The 16,906-nt window shown below is 47.6% G+C and overlaps 1 protein-coding gene across 1 annotated transcript in view; it reads left to right on the top strand.

The window, feature by feature from the left end:
• The window catches only part of LOC142943981 (heterogeneous nuclear ribonucleoprotein L-like), a 38,877-nt gene extending 22,830 nt beyond the window's left edge, over positions 1-16,047 (top strand). The window contains exons 10-13 of the mRNA XM_076085538.1: positions 684-885; positions 5,096-5,153; positions 9,927-10,025; positions 11,726-16,047. Coding sequence (XP_075941653.1) covers positions 684-885; positions 5,096-5,153; positions 9,927-10,025; positions 11,726-11,781 — 415 coding nt within the window. The 3' untranslated portion in view covers positions 11,782-16,047. The remainder of the gene's footprint in view (positions 1-683; positions 886-5,095; positions 5,154-9,926; positions 10,026-11,725) is intronic.
• Positions 16,048-16,906: the final 859 nt, after the last annotated feature.

Genomic DNA, 16,906 nt, shown 5'->3' with positions numbered 1-16,906 from the left:
AAATGTCTTATTCAGCGTTCAGTTGTAATTAGCTCCGCCCTTTAGTGTCACTTCTGGTTGCAAACAAACAAGATGGCGACGGCCAGAAAACAAGATGGCAACAGCCAAAATACCAAACTCAAGGCTTTAAAGCCAGTCCACAACCCAACAGGTGAAGTCACAGTGTAATAATACAACTAACAATACATTTAATGAAACAATGGGACTATCAAAATGTTCTTGATCCCTTTGATGTCAACCAAACAAATAATTTGATCAACTATATATAAATCTATAAAGCTGATATCAGAGGTGCAGTTTCTCACATGGGCGTAGCCTCCGTGACACGACCCAGAGGTTTCTGGGAGCCGTTGTGAAGCTCATAGTGGGCTTCTCTGGCCGTCACCATCTTGGCAGTGACGCCACAGCCCTCAAAATGATGGTGATTATGATTTTGGCCATAATGGTGCAGCCCTGGTTTGGATGCTTCAGCAGTAGATGAGGTCCCTGCCCCGTGGCCTGTGGGTGGCGCTTTAAAGCCAACAGTCTCAACATTTGATTCTTTTCAACTGCTTTGGATGTTTTGATGTCACTACTGCATACAGACCTGACATGTTGTCAGTGTGTTGATGGTATTTGGGCTGTGTTCTGTAGAACACGTAGACGTGCATGATTGGATCAGGTGACTGTGGTGTTGTGTGCAGTGTGTCGAAGCAGCACGCAGTGATCCCCAGCCAGGTGTTCGAGTTAGAGGACGGCAGCAGCAGCTACAAGGACTTTGCCATGACGAGGAACAACCGCTTCAGCAGCGCCGGACAGGCCTCCAAAAACATCATCCAGCCTCCGTCTGCAGTGCTGCACTACTACAACGTCCCTCCGTGCATATCACAGGAGCATTTACTGAAGGTACGGCCCCTCCGTCTGTTGTACTTTAAAGTACTTCCCCGTCTCTGGTAGAGTGAAGGTTCTGAGGTTTTGCAATATTAAGTTGCTCTCTTTACATTATGGAATAATTACTGTTGACTTATTTGCAAATCTGTTCAGCAAAACTATAGTTTTGTTAGGATTGGATTAATAAGTCCCCAATTCTTCAAAAACATCCATCCATCCATCCATCCATTTTCCTCCGCTTATCCGGGGTCGGGTCACGGTGGCAACAGGCCAAGCAGGCTGACCCAGACTTCCCTCTCACTGGCAACATGTTCCAGCTCATTCTGGGGGATCCCGAGGCGTTCCCAGGCCAGCTAGGAGATGTAATCCCTCCAGCGTGTTCTGGGTCTTCCCCGGGGTCTCTTCCCAGTTGGACGTGCCTGGAAAACCTCCAGTGGGAGGCGTCCAGGAGGCATCCTAATTAGATGCCCGAACCACCTCAGCTGACTCCTTTCGACGCGAAGGAGTTGCGGCTCGACTCCAAGCTCCCTCCTGATGACCAAGCTCCTTACCCTATCTCTAAGGCTGAGCCCGGCCACCCTACGGAGGAAGCTCATTTCGGCCACTTGTAGCCGCGACCTTGTCCTTTCAGTCACGACCCAGAGTTCGTGACCATAGGTGAGGGTAGGAACGTAGACAGAGTGGTAAATTGAGAGCTTTGCCTTCCGGCTCAGCTCCCTCTTCACCAAGACGGTCCGGTGCAGCGCCTGCTTTACTGCTGCAGCCGCACCGATCCGTCTGTCGATCTCCCGCTCCATCTTACCCTCACTCGTGAACAAGACCCCGAGATACTTGAACTCCTTCGCTTGAGGTAGGCACTCCGTCCCCACCTGGAGGGAGCAATCCACCGGTTTCCGGCAGAGCACCATGGTCTCAGATTTGGAGGTGCTAACTCTCATCCCCGCCGCTTCACACTCGGCTGCAAACCGCCCCAGTGAATGCTGGAGGTCACGATTCGAGGAGGCTAACAGGACCACATCATCTGCAAACAGCAGAGAGGCGATCCCGAGACCCCCGAACCTGACGTTCTCCACCCCCAGGCTGCGCCTAGATATCCTGTCCATGAAAGTCACGAACAGGACCGGAGACAAAGGGCAGCCCTGGCGGAGGCCAACACCCACCGGGAACGTGTCTAACTTATTGCCGAGAATGCGGACACAGCTCCTACTGCAGTCGTACAGAGACCGGATCGCCCGTTGTAATGGGTCCGGCACCCCATACTCCCGCAGCACCCCCCACAAGAACCCCCGAGGGACCCTGTTGAAAGCCTTCTCCAAGTCCACAAAGCCCATGTAGACTGGTTGGGCAAACTCCCAGAACCCCTCCAGTAGTCTTACGAGGGTAAAGAGCTGGTCCACTGTTCCACGGCCGGGTCGGAATCCGCATTGCTCCTCTTGAATCTGAGGTTCGACAAATGGTCGGAGCCTCTTTTCCAGCACCCTGGCATAAGCCTTCCCCGGGAGGCTGAGTAGTGTGATACCCCGGTAATTCGAGCACACTCTCCGGTCCCCCTTTTTGAAAATGGGAACCACCACCCCGGTCGGCCAGTCCATGGGCACTGATCCCGACCCCCATGCGACATTGAAGAGGCGTGTCAGCCAGGACAGCCCAACAGAGCGCTTTCAGCATCTCAGGGCGGATCTCATCCACCCCCGGCGCCTTGCCACCAAGGAGCTTTTTGACTACCTCAGCGGCCTCTGCCAGGGATATGGGTGAGCCTCCCCCTAGATCTTCAGGCGCTGCCTCCTCTGCAGAGGACATGTTGGTCGGGTTTAGGAGGTCCTCAAAGTGCTCTTTCCACCGCCCGACGATGTCCCCTGTCCGGGTCAGCAGTTTCCCCCCCCCCCCCCCCTGCTGAGAACAGCCTGGGGTAAGCCCTGCTTTCCCTTCCTGAGCCGTCGGATGGTTTGCCAGAACCTCCTTGAGGCCAACCGAAAGTCCTTCTCCATGGCCTCCCCGAACTCCTCCCATGCCCGAGTTTTAGCATTCGTGACCACCGCAGCTGCAGCCCTTCTGGCCTGCCGGTACCTGTCAGCTGCTTCGGGAGACCCCTGGGCCAACCAGGCCTTGAAGGTGTCCTTCTTCAGCTTGACGGCTTCCCTCACCTCCGGTGTCCACCACCGGGTTCTCGGGTTGCCGCCACGACAGGCACCGATGTCCTTCCGGCCACAACTCCTAGCGGCCGCGTCCACAATAGAGACTTTGAACATGGTCCATTCGGATTCCATGTCCCCAACCTCCCTCAGGATGTGTGAGAAGTTCTTCCGGAGGTGGGAGTTAAAGACCTCCCAGACAGGGTCCTCCGCCAGACGTTCCCAGTTCACCCTCACTACACGTTTCGGCTTGCCGGGTCTTTCCAACCGGTTCCCCTGCCATCTGATCCAACTCACCACCAGGTGGTGATCAGTTGACAGCTCTGCTCCTCTCTTCAACCGAGTGTCCAAGACATACGGCCGCAAATCAAATGATACGATTACAAAGTCGATCATTGATCTCCGGCCTAAGGTGTTCTGGTACCAGGTACACTTATGAGCCACCTTATGTTCGAACATGGTGTTCGTTATGGCCAAACCGTGGCAAGCACAGAAGTCCAATAACGAGACGCCATTCAGGTTCAGATCGGGCAAGCCGTTCCTCCCAATCACCCCCCGCCAGGTTTCTCCGTCATTGCCCACGTGAGCGTTGAAGTCCCCCAGGAGAACTATGGAGTCGGTAGGCGGCGCCCTTTCCAGGACCCCTCCCACCGACTCCAAGAAGGCCGGATACTCTGAACTGCTGTTTGGTTCATAAGCACAAACCACAGTCAGAGCCTTGCTCCCCGCAACCCGTAGGCGCATGGAGGCGACCCTCTCATTCTCCGGGGAGAACTCCAACACAACGGCGCTCAGCCGGGGGCTCGTGAGTATCCCCACTCCCGCCCGGTGCCTCTCACCCTGGGCAACTCCGGAAAGGGACAAAGTCCAACCCCTCTCCAGGAGCTTGGTTCCAGAGCCAGCGCTGTGTGTGGAGGTGAGTCCAACTATATCTAGCTGGTATCGCTCCACCTCCTGCACCAGCTCTGGCTCTTTCCCCGCTAGCGAGGTGACGTTCCACGTCCCTAGAGCTTGTCTATGCTGCCGGTGATCGGCTCACCCAGGCCTCCTGCCTGACCTGCATTGCACCCGACCCCGATGCTTGTCCCTGCGGGTGGTGGGTTCACAGGGTGGCTGCTCCATTCTGTTTATTTAGGCTGAGCCCGACCGGGCCCCATGGGCGAAGGCCCGGCCACCAGACGCTCGCCGACTAGCTCCCCTCCTGGGTCTGGCTCCGGGAGGGTGCCCCGGTTTCCCTGGTCCGTGCGAGGTGGCTGAAGTCCGTGGGCTGTTTATCATTAGGGTCGTTTTGAACCGCTCTTAGTCTGGGCTCTCCCCCGAGACCTGTTTGCCTTGGGAGACCCTACCAGGGGCTAATGCCCCGGACAACATAGCTCCCAGGATCACTGAGCCACTCAAACTCCTCCGCCACGTTAAGGTGGCGATTCGCGGAGGAGTCTTCAAAAACAATTAACAAATATATTTTCTATTCTATTAAAAATCGGATATTCAGCATGGACATATATTTAAATGACATATGTAATATTTATGTCAATGTGCGTCTCTCACCAATACCCAAAACATATAAATCACATTTATGTACATATAAGTACATAAAGCAAAGAAGTCCGTTTTCATAGATACATGCTGATATATAACGTATGGATGCATTGTTACTTCCATATTCAATTTGACTTACGTATTAGCAGTTTATTGTAAATTGTGTTAGAAATGCATACATGCCTCCATAAATGTTATGTTGTTGCATACAAACCTAGTATTTCTACTAACACTTATAGTTTATATATATCTGGAGAGCAGTGCAGTCCATGTCTGGATGGACCAACATGAGAGACTGGAGGGAGGAGCTGGGTGTGAACCACAGCAGAGTTAGAGCAAGGAGAGAGAAAAGACTTGAAAGAATGAATAAACACATACAAGACACGGCCATTTATCAGATTTACACATTTTATTATTCATGCAGGTTCATGGTTAAGCCAAATGAGCATGGTAATATTTTACAAGTCTAAATGTCTTTAATGTGTGGAGGCTTGTGTGTGTGTCACATGTGATGGAGCCTTCTCACATATTAGCTGCTGTGTGTGTTTTGGCAGCTGTGTACGGAGCATGACGTGCCTGGCTTCGTCAAATTCAAGATGTTTGATGCCAAACGTAAGTAGAACTTCATTGTGAGATGTTTTATTAGGTTCTTGTTAGAGCTCAGAGGACTTTTGTAGCCTGTGAAAAGGATTCATTTGACTGCTCCTACCCCACTGTGTCACCAAGATATATATAACAATATATTGTTATTTTATATTACTATTGATGACCAAAACTGCAAGAAATCTGAAGTCATCATCATCATCGGCCCAAAACACCAAACACATCAACTGCTTCTCCATCGATGGCTCCGCTGTCTCCCCTTCCTCCAACATCCGCAACCTTGGAGTCATTTTGTATCAATCCTTTCATTTGAATCCCACATCAACCACTTTATCAAAACAGCTGTTTTCATCTCAAAAACATTGCCGGCATCTGCCCATCCCTCTCCTTTTCTGCTGCTTTTCCTCATCCACTCGTTCATCGCCTCGAGGCTCGACTACTGCAGTAGCCTTCTTTTTGTTCTTCACTCCAAACTCCTCAAAAAGCTTCATTACGTTCAAAAGTCAGCTGCCCAGATGCTTACACACACTAGCTCCAGAGAACACACCACCCCTGTCCTCCAGAACCTCCGCTGACTCCCTACAGAACATCGCATCCATTTCACACTCCTCATCACCGACAAAACTCTGCATAACATGGCCCCCTCCAACCTATCCGCACTGCTTAAATGGCCCCCTCCAACCTATCCGCACTGCTTTAATGGCCCCCTCCAACCTATCCGCACTGCTTAAATGACCCCCTCCAACCTATCCGCACTGCTTTAATGGCCCCCTCCAACCTATCCGCATTGCTTTAATGGCCCCCTCCAACCTATCCGCATTGCTTTAATGGCCCCCTCCAACCTATCCGCACTGCTTAAATGACCCCCTCCAACCTATCCGCACTGCTTTAATGGCCCCCTCCAACCTATCCGCACTGCTTAAATGGCCCCCTCCAACCTATCCGCACTGCTTTAATGGCCCCCTCCAACCTATCCGCACTGCTTTAATGGCCCCCTCCAACCTATCCGCACTGCTTAAATGGCCCCCTCCAACCTATCAGCACTGCTTTAATGACCCCCTCCAACCTATCCGCACTGCTTAAATGGCCCCCTCCAACCTATCCGCACTGCTTAAATGGCCCCCTCCAACCTATCCGCACTGCTTTAATGGCCCCCTCCAACCTATCCGCACTGCTTAAATGGCCCCCTCCAACCTATCCGCACTGCTTTAATGGCCCCCTCCAACCTATCCGCACTGCTTAAATGGCCCCCTCCAACCTATCCGCACTGCTTAAATGGCCCCCTCCAACCTATCCGCACTGCTTTAATGGCCCCCTCCAACCTATCCGCACTGCTTAAATGGCCCCCTCCAACCTATCCGCACTGCTTAAATGGCCCCCTCCAACCTATCCGCACTGCTTAAATGGCCCCCTCCAACCTATCCGCACTGCTTAAATGGCCCCCTCCAACCTATCCGCACTGCTTTAATGGCCCCCTCCAACCTATCCGCACTGCTTAAATGGCCCCCTCCAACCTATCCGCACTGCTTTAATGGCCCCCTCCAACCTATCCGCACTGCTTAAATGGCCCCCTCCAACCTATCCGCACTGCTTTAATGGCCCCCTCCAACCTATCCGCACTGCTTTAATGACCCCCTCCAACCTATCCGCACTGCTTAAATGGCCCCCTCCAACCTATCAGCACTGCTTTAATGACCCCCTCCAACCTATCCGCACTGCTTAAATGGCCCCCTCCAACCTATCAGCACTGCTTTAATGACCCCCTCCAACCTATCCGCACTGCTTAAATGGCCCCCTCCAACCTATCAGCACTGCTTTAATGACCCCCTCCAACCTATCCGCACTGCTTAAATGGCCCCCTCCAACCTATCCGCACTGCTTTAATGGCCCCCTCCAACCTATCCGCACTGCTTTAATGGCCCCCTCCAACCTATCCGCACTGCTTTAATGACCCCCTCCAACCTATCAGCACTGCTTTAATGACCCCCTCCAACCTATCCGCACTGCTTAAATGGCCCCCTCCAACCTATCAGCACTGCTTTAATGACCCCCTCCAACCTATCCGCACTGCTTAAATGGCCCCCTCCAACCTATCAGCACTGCTTTAATGACCCCCTCCAACCTATCCGCACTGCTTAAATGGCCCCCTCCAACCTATCCGCACTGCTTTAATGGCCCCCTCCAACCTATCCGCACTGCTTTAATGGCCCCCTCCAACCTATCCGCACTGCTTTAATGACCCCCTCCAACCTATCCGCACTGCTTAAATGGCCCCCTCCAACCTATCAGCACTGCTTTAATGACCCCCTCCAACCTATCCGCACTGCTTAAATGGCCCCCTCCAACCTATCCGCACTGCTTTAATGGCCCCCTCCAACCTATCCGCACTGCTTTAATGGCCCCCTCCAACCTATCCGCACTGCTTTAATGGCCCCCTCCAACCTATCCGCACTGCTTTAATGACCCCCTCCAACCTATCCGCACTGCTTAAATGGCCCCCTCCAACCTATCAGCACTGCTTTAATGACCCCCTCCAACCTATCCGCACTGCTTAAATGGCCCCCTCCAACCTATCCGCACTGCTTAAATGGCCCCCTCCAACCTATCCGCACTGCTTTAATGGCCCCCTCCAACCTATCCGCACTGCTTAAATGGCCCCCTCCAACCTATCCGCACTGCTTAAATGGCCCCCTCCAACCTATCCGCACTGCTTAAATGGCCCCCTCCAACCTATCCGCACTGCTTAAATGGCCCCCTCCAACCTATCCGCACTGCTTTAATGGCCCCCTCCAACCTATCCGCACTGCTTAAATGGCCCCCTCCAACCTATCCGCACTGCTTTAATGGCCCCCTCCAACCTATCCGCACTGCTTAAATGGCCCCCTCCAACCTATCCGCACTGCTTTAATGGCCCCCTCCAACCTATCCGCACTGCTTTAATGGCCCCCTCCAACCTATCCGCACTGCTTTAATGACCCCCTCCAACCTATCCGCACTGCTTAAATGGCCCCCTCCAACCTATCAGCACTGCTTTAATGACCCCCTCCAACCTATCCGCACTGCTTAAATGGCCCCCTCCAACCTATCAGCACTGCTTTAATGACCCCCTCCAACCTATCCGCACTGCTTAAATGGCCCCCTCCAACCTATCAGCACTGCTTTAATGACCCCCTCCAACCTATCCGCACTGCTTAAATGGCCCCCTCCAACCTATCCGCACTGCTTTAATGGCCCCCTCCAACCTATCCGCACTGCTTTAATGGCCCCCTCCAACCTATCCGCACTGCTTTAATGACCCCCTCCAACCTATCAGCACTGCTTTAATGACCCCCTCCAACCTATCCGCACTGCTTAAATGGCCCCCTCCAACCTATCAGCACTGCTTTAATGACCCCCTCCAACCTATCCGCACTGCTTAAATGGCCCCCTCCAACCTATCAGCACTGCTTTAATGACCCCCTCCAACCTATCCGCACTGCTTAAATGGCCCCCTCCAACCTATCCGCACTGCTTTAATGGCCCCCTCCAACCTATCCGCACTGCTTTAATGGCCCCCTCCAACCTATCCGCACTGCTTTAATGACCCCCTCCAACCTATCCGCACTGCTTAAATGGCCCCCTCCAACCTATCAGCACTGCTTTAATGACCCCCTCCAACCTATCCGCACTGCTTAAATGGCCCCCTCCAACCTATCCGCACTGCTTTAATGACCCCCTCCAACCTATCCGCACTGCTTAAATGGCCCCCTCCAACCTATCCGCACTGCTTTAATGGCCCCCTCCTACACGTGCCCTCAGATCGCCAACTGCTCACCTCCTCACGCCCACAGCTAGCACCGAACCTCGGGTCTGTTTTTAAAGTCTAACCATTTGACTTGTCTATCTATTTCTATGATGTATGTTTTGAAATCTATTTTATCCTCTTTGTAAAGTGTCTTTGACTTTTTTCTAAAAGTGCTTATTAGATCAAATGTATTATTGTTATTATTAATTACTAATCAGAATATGAAACTCATCAACAGAAGACACTACATGAACAATAAGTCAGGACAGAGCTAGGTTATCACTCTGTGTGCACAGCGAAACACCACAGAAACTCAGTCTTTTCATTAAAAACCTGCAACCACCACATGCACAGAAGCAGTGTAAACACTGGTGTACTGTCTCACCTTTAGAAGTAGTAGAAGAAGAGTGTATGTAGGCCACACTCGTATTATTCTGATCTTTTAAATGTAAATTGTCTTCCTGAGTTGTCCTCCAACTTTTAGGTGGTTCAAAAACACAGGTTCATTCTATTTGTGATAGCTATGAGATATGAGCTGCAGGCTGTCCTCGTCCTGCTTGTTTGATGTGTAGTGCTGTCCATGGTGCAGACGGAGACGGCACCGTCGCCAACAAAGCGCCATCATCGCAGCAGTTTTACTGACTTTGTAACTGACTCAGGCCTCGGAATGTTTGTGTAGGAGTAGTGAGGTTTAACAGTAGGGTCATCATTCAAACATACAGTGAATATAAATATTATGTCATGGTAGTCTTACAATATAAACCTACATAAAGTTGATCATCACAGCTGTGCACAGAAACCTCTGTGACTTCCCCGGTCCAATAGTGCTCATGGAGGCCCTGGTGCAAATTTATCATTTATAATATATACATTTAAACATTTTTTCTAAGCTCCTGTCCCGTGAGGCCCCTGGTACTCGGGGCCCGGAACTTAAGCCGCGGCATTAGTACTGTTGATTCGGCTCTTTTAATCTGACATGTTGCTTCTCTCTCCCTCAGCCTCCTCTAAGACCATCTCCGGCTTGTTAGAGTTTGACAGTAAGACGGAGGCAGTGGAGGTTCTTACTGTTCTCAACCACTACCAGATCAGGATACCCAGTAAGTCTTCCTGTCCTTCAAGCATTCGTATAGTTTAATGTCCACTCTGTCAAGACCTCATACAGCTTGATTATACCATAATCTAGGTATATCCATAATTCTGATTGTCCTACTTCCTGGTCATTTTGGACCTCGGTACAAGGATTTTTTTTTGTTTTCCCATTTAGGATGTCAAGGTAAAATACATACTGTACAATAATACAACTAAAGGAAGAAGGAACCCAACATGTCACATTTCATCATACGGTTTGTTTCAGCTCACTCACATGTGTGTGTGTTAGCTGACCAGTGTTACACTGATACATGTCTGATGATGTGTTAGTGTTGGACAGTAGTAGTAGAGGCACAGTGTTGTATATCAAACATGAGTAGTACTGTCAGTACATATACAGTATGAAGAATGTCTGACTATAATACCTCAGTATGCTTAAGATGAACTGTTACATTTGGTGTTTGGTGTAATGTATTTGAAACCTATATTTTTCTGCTCTAGAATGTATATTTATGGGATACTTTTCAAAACTGTTCCTTGTTTTATGTACAAATAGCATATTGTGTTTAAGTATGAAATCTAAAACATTAGCATTGTCCTGAGATAAGGCATCTTAAAGAGTAAACTTCACTGTTTTTATTTATACAATAATAAATACAAACTAGTACTAGCTTCTCTCCGTAGAGTGTAGGTCAGTGCCCCCCCCCCCCCCCAAACAAAGATGAGGGGAATCTCACTCAAACGTCTATCCCAGCTCCCTTACAGTCCACATCGCAGACAAAATAACAAAAACAAGCCTAAATTTAGTGGATCATAACATATTGGGTGTGGAATTCATCTGCAGATGCTCCGGTTCAAAATGAGACCAAACTTTTTTTTGTGGATGTCGGTTTTTGAACCACGATAATGGCGTAAAATGTTATTTGTATCATGGCCCTTCAACCATTTGAAAATCAATAAATATACTCTTTAAAAAGCAAACAGCTGATGGGTCCAGTAGTGTGACAGACTAGCTGTGGACGGACAGACAGATACACAGGCACACACGAACAAATGCATCATCTCCCCACAGACACAACACACTGAACTAGAACTAGTTTTAGAAGTGTCATAAGATACACTTGACTTTGAAATCAATCCTGAAGGTGAATGAATATCTGATGACAGATTCTTCTCTACCTATTCATTTATACTTGTCCTAGTTGTACACATTTAGTGCACTTTCTGCCCTCAGTTCTTATAACTGTAATAGGGCGCGGCTAATGTTTCTTAGACAGACTCTAATACTACGTGTGTGTGTGTGTGTGTGTGTGTGTGTGTGTGTGTGTGTGTGTGTGTGTGTGTGTGTGTGTGTGTGTGTGTGTGTGTGTGTGTGTGTGTGTGTGTGTGTGTGTGTGTGTGTGTGGGGCTAGCCTAGGACACACTCACAGGCTGGTCGTGAGAGGGCTTTAACAACTTGGGCTGCCCTAAAAAGGACTATAGAGCTTACAAAGTGCCATGCTGTCTCTGCTGTCAGTGGCAGAGACGCTGCTATTTCTGTCCTTGAGAACTGAGTAGGCCGGAGACTGTTTTCTGTTTCAAAGACCGATGTCACTGGTGCCACTCTATGGCACCTTCAATATTTGTGTCCAGCTTCTTTATGCCGACATAAATCAATTGTTGAAGTGTGTGTGTGTGTGTGTGTGTGTGTGTGTGTGTGTGGTTTCAGACGGGTCCAACCCATACACCCTGAAACTGTGTTTCTCCACCTCGTCCCATCTATAAGAAGTTGCAGAGCACAGGAAGAGCCCGATGATGGCCGACCTCTGACCTGGGAGAGGGAGACGGACCATGAGAGACAGACTCACAGACAAGTGGAGGAGAGACGTAAGAAAGAAGACGAGAATGAGAGCGACAGGTGTGGCCTTTAAAAGGAGATGAAGATGGAAACAGACGTGTTAAGGAGAGCAAAGACACCGTCACTGTCTCCAAACTGAACATCAGGTGCACACCCATCATCCCACCGTCCAATCACAACTCAGCAAGCTGACAGACGGAAATACTCTATTAATGACAGACAGACAGACAGGGACCCCCTCTGTTGAATCTACTGTACAAACCTTCATTGTCCACTTCTGTGACGGTCAGACATTCTAAAATCCTCATTTGTGCACATGGTGACTACGATACTATTGTAATGTTTAGGAAATGGATGAATACAGTGTGTTGTTTTGAATTGTCATTGAACTTATGAAGTAAATGTGCATACGGTTTTAACACAAGTTCTCATGCAGGGCTCATTAGTGCCACAGGACCTTTGCCCTGGCGGCAGCGAGGACAGAGGAGCCCCTCCGCTGTTTGGCCCAGAGTGAGATATCCTAACTACTGATGAGTTGTCAGGTTTGCCGGGGATATTCATGGTCCTCAGAGGAAGACTCTAATGGCTTTGGTGACCCTCTGACCTGACTTCTCCGCTGCAGCCAGCGTGAGGTCTAACTCTTCAGCTTCTATAACTAAGATCTATAGCATGGTACCTGGAAAACAGATGGCAGGGTTTCCAAGAAATTCCCCCGAATATTCACGTTTCCAAGAGGATGAATTCAAACAGTTTTCCCTTTAAGCACCTTCATCTGTCCCACCATTACCAGTTCTTTTAACCTAAACATATAATGTCAAACTCTAATGGGCAGGTTGTCATGACAAGTACTGAGCACATTCATTCTTCTCCGAGGATATCTTCTTTACATTGTGGACACTCCATCATCTCCCATTCGCACCACCTCCGGCCAAAATATCAACTTTGCATATGAAATATCTGTCAGATTGCCATCGATATTCCCAAAGAGATGAACCCTTTTGATTGGAATGCTTCTATGACCCTTTCACGAGCACCACTCTCTGGACAAATGTTACAGTTTCAGCCTAAGAACAGCAAAGCTTTTGTGTTTTATGTTCTGTTTTTCAAATTGGGGGGGTGTAATGAATAGTTTGACGGCAGAGGCACAGCCTGTTGTTAACATGACAGTAGAACAAGTAGACATAATGAGCAGCACAGGTCGTCCATGCTCGATGTCAACTACTGATACAACGAACATTCATCCCAGCTAACCGTGATACTATTTCAGAAAAATAAAGTTTCAGCTTCTAGACAAAACAAATCATATTAATCTGAGTATTTTATTATTACATCTTCCATTATAAAATTTCCTTTATTACATAATTGAATGCTGTAGCACACAAACTGTTGAATAGTGTAGTGTATCTGTTCGGGTCCTCTGACTTTACTGTGACCGCCACTTATTCACAGGTTCTCTATTTAACATTCAGATCATTAATATCTCATCAACAACTATCATCCATGTACAGATATAGAGGAGCAATGTCTACCTGAAGTCTCTCTCCCTCTGTGTGTGCTGTTATCAGAGCTTCTACTCTCTTTGTTCACATAGCCGCCCGGCCGCGTGACTTTCAGTGCATGTGAGCGTGCACGTGAGCGTGCCCCACTGGTTAGCTCACGGCCACTGCTCTCATGTGGCGGTTAAGGCATGGAAGCCCTCTGTTTCCCCCGGTAGACACTGTTAGCTCTGAATGTTGTATTGGGAACCTTTTAAAGGATGGCACTTTAACATGTGATAGCTCTCTATCGTGTCTATATACAATCGTTTTTATCTTTCATAAGTGTTGCATTGTTGGTCCAAAGGTTTTTCTGACATGGTATCAGTATTATATTACAGGGACTGCTTGAAATAGATGTTGCCCATATACAGGTATGCATTAGTTAAGCAGAATAACACATTCATAGCACACCTGCATCAGTGGTGATGTTTGGCATTACTGCAGTCTTGATTCTGGTGATGGAAATCATTCCAGAAATCATGTTGGGTATTTCACAATATTCACATTAGATAGGCGGTGTTGTAGAATTTGTGATGACTTTTTGGTTGGATTCAGCATGAGGTCACCACTGAAGACACACCATTTTCTACCATGCAGCAGTTTTCAAGTTCAAGGGCCCATTTCATGGAATCTCTAATAGTTTTGGCCATAATTCCTGCCAGGACACATGCTAACAGTTTAGTCATCATGAGGCCTACACTCTTAGAAATACAGCTGCCAACCAGAACCATGTATGGTTCTTTGGCCTGCCCCCATAAGAGGGACCTTAATGGTTATGGGTTATCCCTAGAATCCCAACATAAAGGGTTGTTCCAAGAACCATCTGGTTTCATCCCGAACTATGGAGAACTCTATTATATTCCAAGGGTTTCATCTAGAACCCATCCGGGGTTCCTAATGAGGCTCCTGGAGGGCCGGGGCTGATGGTGATGCAGTTCAACCCACAACGATCATGGTTCACAATCACAGTTTTTGGGGATGTGAACGCTGGGAGGATCTTTTACCACCCATGCTTTCAACAATCGTTGAAGAACTCTTTTTTTCCAAAAAGGCTTCTTTGGATTAAAAGGTTCTTAATGAAACTCTTAATCTTACTTAGTTTTGTAGGTAGAACCTCAGCCCTTCAGGAACAACCCTTTTGGAACCCTTTTTCTGCACTGTGCTCAGCATTACAGATGGATCCATGGTGCTTCGTAACACAGGACAGGTTTTAACGTTACATCCACACTACTACAACGTGTATCTTTTGCTACGTTTACGCCTGGCGTCTGCTGACGCTGCTGATGCCGTTTTAGTTTGAAACTCCAGGGTTGCGTCTTCTTCTTCTTGACCCATAATCTAGTAAAACTTTGATTTGTAAGTGCTCATCTTTATGGTAAATTTGATGAGAGTGTACATTTTATTTGTGAATAAATAAACTTTGTCCGTTTGAGTAGAGAAGAGGGGAGGGAGGATCTGAGTAGAGGAAGATTATCAAGCAGCCTTTTATTATTAAAGAGTGCAATAAAACTGTATTTTCTGGAACTAAGAAACTGATACACGCTGATATACGCACGCTGAATCATGAGTCATGTAATATTCATTGTCAGGCGTGTTAGTATGGACATAAATCATTTCTACAATGGTGCTGGAACGCCCGTGTGGACGTAGATCGTTCTCCTTTTAAAACCCGTTTTAAAAGGAGAACGTATTAGTGTGGATGTAGCCTCAGTTCAGCATAACCTTTTAAATGCACCTGAAATATCTATTACACATATACACTGCTTTTTAAAAATAGAGTGCACAACAACTGCAAGATCTGTATGTCAAAGTAGAACCAGGAAGTAGCTCTCCAGTTTGGGTGTGAATCTAATGCTCACCTTTCTTAAGAATGAGCTGATCTTACCTTAAGATCAGTGTCACCTCTGGAGAAAATGGTTATGTTCATTTCAAATATAAATGTATATTGTCTATTTGCATTGCGCATGGAAACTACTGAAAATACATAATATTAAAGTGTCTTATTTTTTATAATCTAGTGCTCATACAAGATTCTTTTGGTGTATTTTGCATAACATATGTGAATAAATCGGCTACCATCAGAGCGGATGATTGGACACACTGGGCCTCGTGGAGGCCGGTCGTTTAGTGAAGCACAGTCTTTGTTCCAGCCTGTGTCTCATGTAGGACATGCGCATTTTATTGCTCCAATGAAATCACACTTGTGAATTAAGACAATGTTTTGTACATAATATGTAAATAAGGAAAAGGTGTGAAACGTTTTGACAGATGAATCCCACTTAGTCTGCAGTTAAATTATTGCTCATTTCGATGTTTGTACGTCTCTTGCGGCACTTGAATCTTTCTAAGGTTTTATTTATTCCTTTTAAAGTTTTTTAAGCCTTTAAGGGGGTTTGATACATGAGGGCTGTCGTTACTCTGAACCTGAGGTGAGTTTTTCATCACAGGTCAGTATGAGACAAATCCACATGTTTCTCAGGATTTTGAGGCTGTAAAGGTTTAATGTTTAGTAGTCTGTAGTCACTAACAACATACATAGAACTATTAGTGTTCCATTCATTTAAGGATCCCTGTGGTTGTAAATTATATGTACATGTCCAAATGTAATAAATTCAGGTTTGCAGTTGTAAGGTCAGCTACAAACAGCTCAACTCAGCTGTCTCTCACTTGTCTTCATTTACAGCCAAACCAAAAATATATCTCTTTATTTGTTTTAACTACATGAGGTTGCTGAGATTTTCCAACACTCACCAACAGATTAATACTGTAATGTCAAAATGTTACTTTTCATTATTAAGGCAGTTTAGAAATGACCAGCACCAGTGGCAGCTGGCCCATAGGGGGGCGCTAGGGCGCGGCCCCCCCTTGAGCCACAGAAAAAAAAAAAAATAATAATAATAATAAATTATACAAATTGTCAATATTTGTGTTTTTGAAATATGGAATGAACCCAGTAATATGTGTATATGTATGTGTATATAATAAAATATGATATCTGCGCAAAATATATGCTTAATATGCTTTTCCTGCTCATCCTCTCCGCCTGTGCATGTCTCAGCAGCGCTGGGGCCATGGAGAATCTGCCCACAGGAGGCGGGTCTATGAAGCAGTTTAGTCAATTGCTGATTAAAGATATAAATGTGTGACATACAATTTAGCCAATCAGCGTCCTCAAATAGATTCAGCTTGGGGCCAAATCTGTATTGCCCTGAGCTGCGCGTTCTCGTCAGGACTAGTCTCTACAGGCGAGCGCGAGCACTTCTCTCCCAAGTCTCGTTTGAGAGGAGAACTTTGGCGGAGAAACTGCAGTGAAAGAGCTGATCCCAGATCAGCCTGACCTCACAATCAGACAGCAGACTAGCGGGAAAGGGAAGCAGTACCTGCGAAGCTTCTCTACTGTACACCAGACAGGTTTGGCTAGCTGGATGACGTCATGCTAATAACTTATTTAGCTTTTTAAAACAACGGGGACAGATCCAGCATGGACAGTTAGGGAGTGAGAGACATGAAGCAC

This window comes from Anarhichas minor, unplaced genomic scaffold (genome assembly GCF_050575085.1).
Source record: "Anarhichas minor isolate MPS153535 unplaced genomic scaffold, ASM5057508v1 ptg000168l, whole genome shotgun sequence".
In the NCBI taxonomy this organism is placed as follows: domain Eukaryota; kingdom Metazoa; phylum Chordata; class Actinopteri; order Perciformes; family Anarhichadidae; genus Anarhichas; species Anarhichas minor.
Note: the sequence above shows the minus strand (reverse complement) of the source record. Positions and strands in the feature narration are given on the sequence as shown.